Source organism: Notolepis coatsorum, assembly GCF_963971535.1.
Source record: "Notolepis coatsorum genome assembly, chromosome: 17".
In the NCBI taxonomy this organism is placed as follows: domain Eukaryota; kingdom Metazoa; phylum Chordata; class Actinopteri; order Aulopiformes; family Paralepididae; genus Notolepis; species Notolepis coatsorum.
Window position 1 is genome coordinate 109644638 of NC_140181.1, and position 7641 is coordinate 109652278.

At 49.6% G+C, this 7641-nt stretch overlaps 1 protein-coding gene across 1 annotated transcript in view; it reads right to left on the reverse strand.

Moving 5' to 3' along the window:
* LOC311244221 (cadherin-4-like) overlaps positions 1–4090 on the reverse strand; it is a gene marked incomplete at both ends in the record, with an annotated part of 21158 nt that extends 17068 nt beyond the window's left edge. Inside the window, 3 exons of the mRNA XM_084333627.1 lie at positions 2871–2937; positions 3050–3091; positions 4031–4090. Of these exons, the coding sequence (XP_084189753.1) occupies positions 2871–2937; positions 3050–3091; positions 4031–4090 (169 nt within the window). The remainder of the gene's footprint in view (positions 1–2870; positions 2938–3049; positions 3092–4030) is intronic.
* Positions 4091–7641: the final 3551 nt, after the last annotated feature.

Genomic DNA, 7641 nt, shown 5'->3' on the forward strand with positions numbered 1-7641 from the left:
ATCTCCTCTTGTCTACATAGTTTTATCTCCTCTTGTCTACATAGTTTTATCTCCTCTTGTCTACACTGTTCTATCTCCTGTTGTCTACACTGTTCTATCTCCTGTTGTCTACACTGTTGTGTTAATGGTCCAGTGTCCACAGCTCTGTTGACATGTCGGTACTGAACAACAAGGAGCCTCCTGGGCCCTCATTCATCAACGTGACGTAGAAAATGTTCTATTTCCATACTTAAGCACAGAATTTAGAATACTTGCACGAACACAAAAAGAACGGGATTTATCACACGTGCGTACACAGGTCCTACGCACACCTGTCTTGATAAATATGACTTTGATCCTACGTTTGAGCTCGTGCACTGTTTCAAGTATTTGCATACCAGAACCGCCCCGATTAACCATATACGGTAATGGAATACCCCCATGAAATGTGGAAAAATGGACTAAGCCGAGGGAAGCGTGTTATGTGACAGGCTGACAGACGTGTACACGTACGGTGATGTCGGATATGATATCTATTAACCATTGCTGCCTGGACAGCTCAAAACACTAATAAATACCGCGCTGGAATATGACTGCCTTTTCCCATTTTGTTTGATTAATACCCAGGGATTAAAGTTCTCCTCAATTTTATTCCAAATCGCGACGGATTTTCCGTCAATTTTCTACCTGCTGCATATGATTTCTAGAGGCATACAATCTATTTTGATGTCAGTATTGGGTAGCCTATATAAACAATAATACGAGAGCATATACAAGAACAATGAATCTCACTGCCATGTATGATGTAGCCTATACGCCATGTGTAGCCTGCCTATATGTGATCAATACAAACTTGAACTTGAATTCCATCATGTCTGTGTGCGGGAGCTCACAAGGCTGTTGTCACAATGTAAATAAGAACGTGCACTGAAAAGTTACAGTATGTAGTTGGTTGATTATTTGTATGACAGTCAGTAAACCCTTGCAAAAAGTATCCGTTTTATTTAATGAATTGAAAACATTCAGCATCGCCTTCCTCCTGGCATGCAGCAACAACATGTATCAGGCAAATGCGCATCGCAACATTGACTGAGTGGAATCCCTTTCTATTCACATAACTGCATTTGTGATGGAGCGTTGACAGCTACAGTAACAGTCTATTGCTCGATCCATCTCCAATATCATGATGGACCGTGCCGGTGGCAAAGACCCGAGGGTGGAGAGGACTTGAATGAATTCCATCATCATGTTTATATGTTGTGTCTGTCCACTATGTTTGTTACTTTGTTATTCCCCCCCCCCCCTATCTATGTAAAGCGACCTTGGGTCTCTTGAAAGGCGCTATATAAAATGAAGCTATTATTATTATTATTATTATTATTATTATTATTATTATTATTATTATCACATCTGTGCGGGAGCTCACAAATAGACTGTTAGTCTCAGTGAAGTTTCAACGGAGGTCATCTATTCTAACCAACAAATTGAAGTAGAAAGCATTTCGTGACCAATCTTATTTGGAAACATGACACACAAAATAATTCGCTTTTTATTTGAAACAATATTTAATCGCGTTTGGAGGTTGGTGTTTTGCGTCTGCCCCCCAGTGCCAAACAAGCAGGCCAACCTCTTGTTCGCGTGTGAGCCCGTTATAATTACACTACTGTCGCTATTTTACAATGAACTATAATGAATTACGGGTCATACAGAAGTTGAACACTAATGTACGGAAGCTTATTTCCGCGTTGAAACTAATGCAGAACTGAGCAGCGCTTATGCCGTAGTAACGATGTTCTACCACTGGGCGTCAGCTACGCATGCTCAGAGCTGTGCGTAATTATAAGCACGAAGTCAAGTTCAAGTTGAAATTGATGAATCCCACACTTTGCTTAGAAATGGTCGTACGCACAGGTTAAGCACATATCTACAGGCCACTTCCTTTCTCAATGATTCGCTCAATTACAGGTTTCGTCAAGGCTGCGGGGGGGCGGTGTAGGGGTGGGGGAAAATATCGATACGTAGTAGTATCGCGATACTTTGCGTGGCGATACTGTATCGATATTTAATAATTTATAAAAAAAAATTTAAATGTTAATATTTTTTTTTATATATATTTTTTTTGTATAAGGAAGTTGCATTGTTCATTTCAATACCTGTAATAGTACAGTAGTCCACACACACGCACACATGTGCATTCAGTTAAGTTGGAATATGACTGTAATACAAACAGTTCAGTTTGTCAGGTGCATGCAACACAGATTACAGACAGTGTTGACATCCGTCCGCTTGAGAAAATACCACGTTGTGAGATGAACAGACTGAACTTTATTTGATTAGATAGAACATGTTGACAAAGTTTTACTTTGCAGTTGAAAAAAGGCAATAAATCGCAATATATCGCAATATTAATATCGCAATACTCAGCATATCGCAATATATTTATAGTATCGCAATACTATGGTATCGTGACTCAAGTATGGTGATGGTATGGTATCGTGAGGCCTCTGGTGACGCCCACCCCACTGTCCCAGACTCACCATGATGTTGTCGTAGGAGGATCTGCTGGTGATGTCGTACAGGAGGAGCAGGGCTTCAGACGGCAGGGACACAAAACGGACGGATGAATAATAATAATAATAATGAATAATAGAGGAACTCAATCCCTCGCTAGAGGTATTTTTATGATGAGAGTATGGCTGGTAATTAGTGCGCTTAGAATAATAAGGTGCCATCTGGGTTCAGTTCCCATCTGTTATATATATTGAGGTTAAGCTCATTATCCCATAGGGAAAAAACTAATTATGTAAATTGTATTTGTATTTTTAAATAAATACCTCATTATGCAGTGTACAGATTATGCCAAGTCATTTGGGGTGTTATTTTGGTCTCACCCGCGGCGTCTCTGTAGTAGGCGTGAGTTACACTCCTGAACCTTTCCTGTCCGGCCGTGTCCCAAATCTGCAACCGACAAAAGATACATCTCATGACATCATCACACGTCTGGCCCTGTTTCCACTCTCCGGCTTAAGTAACTCTTTAGTTTAGTTTGACACGATAATGATTCACCGACCTGCAGCTTCACCTTCACATCGTCAACCGTCACCACTTTATTCTGAAAAGAGAGGACAGACAAAGAGAGGAATCATTGGACAAAGAATCTGCGTAAACATGAAACATTACTCTGTTTAGCTGCTCTGCCCCTAGTGGTGGCTGGCAGGCGTTGCACTCTGTTATAGCTGTTTAGGTGCTCTGCCCCTAGTGGTGGCTGGCAGGCGTTGCACTCTGTTATAGCTGTTTAGCTGCTCTGCCCCTAGTGGTGGCTGGCAGGCGTTGCACTCTGTTATAGCTGTTTAGCTGCTCTGCCCCTAGTGGTGGCTGGCAGGCGTTGCACTCTGTTATAGCTGTTTAGCTGCTCTGCCCCTAGTGGTGGCTGGCAGGCGTTGCACTCCGTTATAGCTGTTTAGCTGCTCTGCCCCTAGTGGTGGCTGGCAGGCGTTGCACTCCTTTATAGCTGTTTAGCTGCTCTGCCCCTAGTGGTGGCTGGCAGGCGTTGCACTCCGTTATAGCTGTTTAGCGGCTCTGCCCCTAGTGGTGGCTAACAGGTGTTGCACTCCGTTATAGCTGTTTAGCTACTCTGCCCCTAGTGGTCGCTGGCAGGCGTTGCACTCTGTTATAGCTGTTTAGCTGCTCTGCCCCTAGTGGTGGCTAACAGGTGTTGCACTCCGTTATAGCTGTTTAGCTACTCTGCCCCTAGTGGTCGCTGGCAGGCGTTGCACTCTGTTATAGCTGTTTAGCTACTCTGCCCCTAGTGGTGGCTGGCAGGCGTTGCACTCTGTTATAGCTGTTTAACTGCTCTGCCCCTAGTGGTGGCTAACAGGTGTTGCACTCCTTTATAGCTGTTTAGCTGCTCTGCCCCTAGTGGTGGCTGGCAGGCGTTGCACTCTGTTATAGCTGTTTAGCTGCTCTGTCCCTAGTGGTGGCTGGCAGGCGTTGCACTCCATTATAGCTGTTTAACTGCTCTGCCCCTAGTGGTGGCTGGCAGGCGTTGCACCCTGTTATATCTGTTTAGCTGCTCTGCCCCTAGTGGTGGTTGGCAGGCGTTGCACTCCATTATAGCTGTTAAGCTGCTCTGCCCCTAGTGGTGGCTGGCAGGCGTTGCACTCCATTATAGCTGTTTAGCTGCTCTGCCCCTTGTGGTGGCTAACAGGTGTTGCACTCCTTTATAGCTGTTTAGCTGCTCTGCCCCCAGTGGTGGCTAACAGGTGTTGCACTCCGTTATAGCTGTTTAGTTGCTCTGTCCCTAGTGGTGGCTGGCAGGCGTTGCACTCTGTTATAGCTTTTTAGCTGATCTGCCCCTAGTGGTGGCTGAGAGGTGTTGCACTCTGTTAGAGCTGTTTAGCTGCTCTGCCCCTAGTGGTGGCTGGCAGGCGTTTGCACTCCGTTATAGCTGTTTAGCTGCTCTGCCCCTAGTGGTGGCTGAGAGGTTTTGCACTCTGTGAGAGACAAGTTAGCTTAGCATCTATGACACAGTGTTACTTCACGCATTGATGTGTTTCGGCTGAAGTTCAAAGCATCACATGAGTGCCGTCATTTCCGTGACTTTACATGGAGTGTGACTCGATCTACAGCTTGTGGCAGAGCAGAGAGAGGGGGCTCTATTGCTTGTGGCAGAGCAGAGAGAGGGGGCTCTATTGCTTGTGGCAGAGCGGAGAGAGGGGAGGCTCTATTGCTTGTGGCAGAGCGGAGAGAGGGGAGGCTCTATTGCTTGTGGCAGAGCAGAGAGAGGGGAGGCTCTATTGCTTGTGGCAGAGCAGAGAGAGGGGGCTCTATTGCTTGTGGCAGAGCAGAGAGAGAGGGGGCTCTATTGCTTGTGGCAGAGCAGAGAGAGGGGGGGCTCTATTGCTTGTGGCAGAGCAGAGAGAGGGGAGGCTCTATTGCTTGTGGCAGAGCAGAGATAGGGGAGGCTCTATTGCTTGTGGCAGAGCAGAGAGAGGGGGCTCTATTGCTTGTGGCAGAGCAGAGAGAGAGGAGGCTCTATTGCTTGTGGCAGAGCAGAGAGAGAGGAGGCTCTATTGCTTGTGGCAGAGCAGAGAGAGAGGAGGCTCTATTGCTTGTGGCAGAGCAGAGAGAGAGGGGGCTCTATTGCTTGTGGCAGAGCAGAGAGAGAGGAGGCTCAATTGCTTGTGGCAGAGCGGAGAGACGGGGCTCTATTGCTTGTGGCAGAGCAGAGAGAGAGGAGGCTCTATTGCTTGTGGCAGAGCGGAGAGAGAGGAGGCTCTATTGCTTGTGGCAGAGCGGAGAGAGAGGGGGCTCTATTGCTTGTGGCAGAGCGGAGAGAGGAGGATCTATTGCTTGTGGCAGAGCGGAGAGAGGAGGCTCTATTGCTTGTGGCAGAGCGGAGAGAGGAGGATCTATTGCTTGTGGCAGAGCAGAGAGAGAGGAGGCTCTATTGCTTGTGGCAGAGCAGAGAGAGGAGGCTCTATTGCTTGTGGCAGAGCAGAGAGAGAGGGGGCTCTATTGCTTGTGGCAGAGCGGAGAGAGAGGAGGCTCTATTGCTTGTGGCAGAGCGGAGAGAGGGGAGGCTCTATTGCTTGTGGCAGAGCGGAGAGAGAGGAGGCTCTATTGCTTGTGGCAGAGCGGAGAGAGAGGGCTCTATTGCTTGTGGCAGAGCGGAGAGAGGAGGCTCTATTGCTTGTGGCAGAGCGGAGAGAGGAGGCTCTATTGCTTGTGGCAGAGCAGAGAGAGGGGGCTCTATTGCTTGTGGCAGAGCAGAGAGAGGGGGCTCTATTGCTTGTGGCAGAGCAGAGAGAGGAGGCTCTATTGCTTGTGGCAGAGCGGAGAGAGAGGAGGCTCTATTGCTTGTGGCAGAGCAGAGAGAGGAGGCTCTATTGCTTGTGGCAGAGCGGAGAGAGGGGAGGCTCTATTGCTTGTGGCAGAGCAGAGAGAGGGGAGGCTCTATTGCTTGTGGCAGAGCAGAGAGAGGGGGCTCTATTGCTTGTGGCAGAGCAGAGAGAGAGGGGGCTCTATTGCTTGTGGCAGAGCAGAGAGAGAGGGGGCTCTATTGCTTGTGGCAGAGCAGAGAGAGGGGAGGCTCTATTGCTTGTGGCAGAGCAGAGATAGGGGAGGCTCTATTGCTTGTGGCAGAGCAGAGAGAGGGGGCTCTATTGCTTGTGGCAGAGCAGAGAGAGGAGGCTCTATTGCTTGTGGCAGAGCAGAGAGAGAGGAGGCTCTATTGCTTGTGGCAGAGCAGAGAGAGAGGAGGCTCTATTGCTTGTGGCAGAGCAGAGAGAGAGGGGGCTCTATTGCTTGTGGCAGAGCAGAGAGAGAGGAGGCTCAATTGCTTGTGGCAGAGCGGAGAGACGGGGCTCTATTGCTTGTGGCAGAGCAGAGAGAGAGGAGGCTCTATTGCTTGTGGCAGAGCGGAGAGAGAGGAGGCTCTATTGCTTGTGGCAGAGCGGAGAGAGAGGGGGCTCTATTGCTTGTGGCAGAGCGGAGAGAGGAGGATCTATTGCTTGTGGCAGAGCGGAGAGAGAGAGGAGGCTCTATTGCTTGTGGCAGAGCAGAGAGAGAGGAGGCTCTATTGCTTGTGGCAGAGCAGAGAGAGGAGGCTCTATTGCTTGTGGCAGAGCAGAGAGAGAGGGGGCTCTATTGCTTGTGGCAGAGCAGAGAGAGAGGGGGCTCTATTGCTTGTGGCAGAGCGGAGAGAGAGAGGAGGCTCTATTGCTTGTGGCAGAGCGGAGAGAGAGGGGGGGCTCTATTGCTTGTGGCAGAGCAGAGAGAGGAGGCTCTATTGCTTGTGGCAGAGCGGAGAGAGGGGGGGCTCTATTGCTTGTGGCAGAGCAGAGAGAGGGGGCTCTATTGCTTGTGGCAGAGCAGAGAGAGAGGGGGCTCTATTGCTTGTGGCAGAGCAGAGAGACGGGGCTCTATTGCTTGTGGCAGAGCAGAGAGAGAGGGGGGGCTCTATTGCTTGTGGCAGAGCAGAGAGAGAGAGGGGGCTCTATTGCTTGTGGCAGAGCAGAGAGAGAGGGGGGGCTCTATTGCTTGTGGCAGAGCAGAGAGAGAGGGGGCTCTATTGCTTGTGGCAGAGCAGAGAGAGAGGAGGCTCTATTGCTTGTGGCAGAGCGGAGAGAGAGGAGGCTCTATTGCTTGTGGCAGAGCGGAGAGAGAGAGGAGGCTCTATTGCTTGTGGCAGAGCGGAGAGAGAGAGGGGGCTCTATTGCTTGTGGCAGAGCGGAGAGAGGAGGCTCTATTGCTTGTGGCAGAGCGGAGAGAGAGGGGGCTCTATTGCTTGTGGCAGAGCGGAGAGAGAGGAGGCTCTATTGCTTGTGGCAGAGCGGAGAGAGGAGGCTCTATTGCTTGTGGCAGAGCGGAGAGAGGGGGGGCTCTATTGCTTGTGGCAGAGCGGAGAGAGAGAGGGGGCTCTATTGCTTGTGGCAGAGCGGAGAGAGAGAGGGGACTCTATTGCTTGTGGCAGAACGGAGAGAGAGAGGAGGCTCTATTGCTTGTGGCAGAGCGGAGAGAGAGGGGGCTCTATTGCTTGTGGCAGAGCGGAGAGAGAGGGGGCTCTATTGCTTGTGGCAGAGCAGAGAGAGAGGGGGCTCTATTGCTTGTGGCAGAGCAGAGAGAGGAGGCTCTATTGCTTGTGGCAGAGAGCACCCAGCC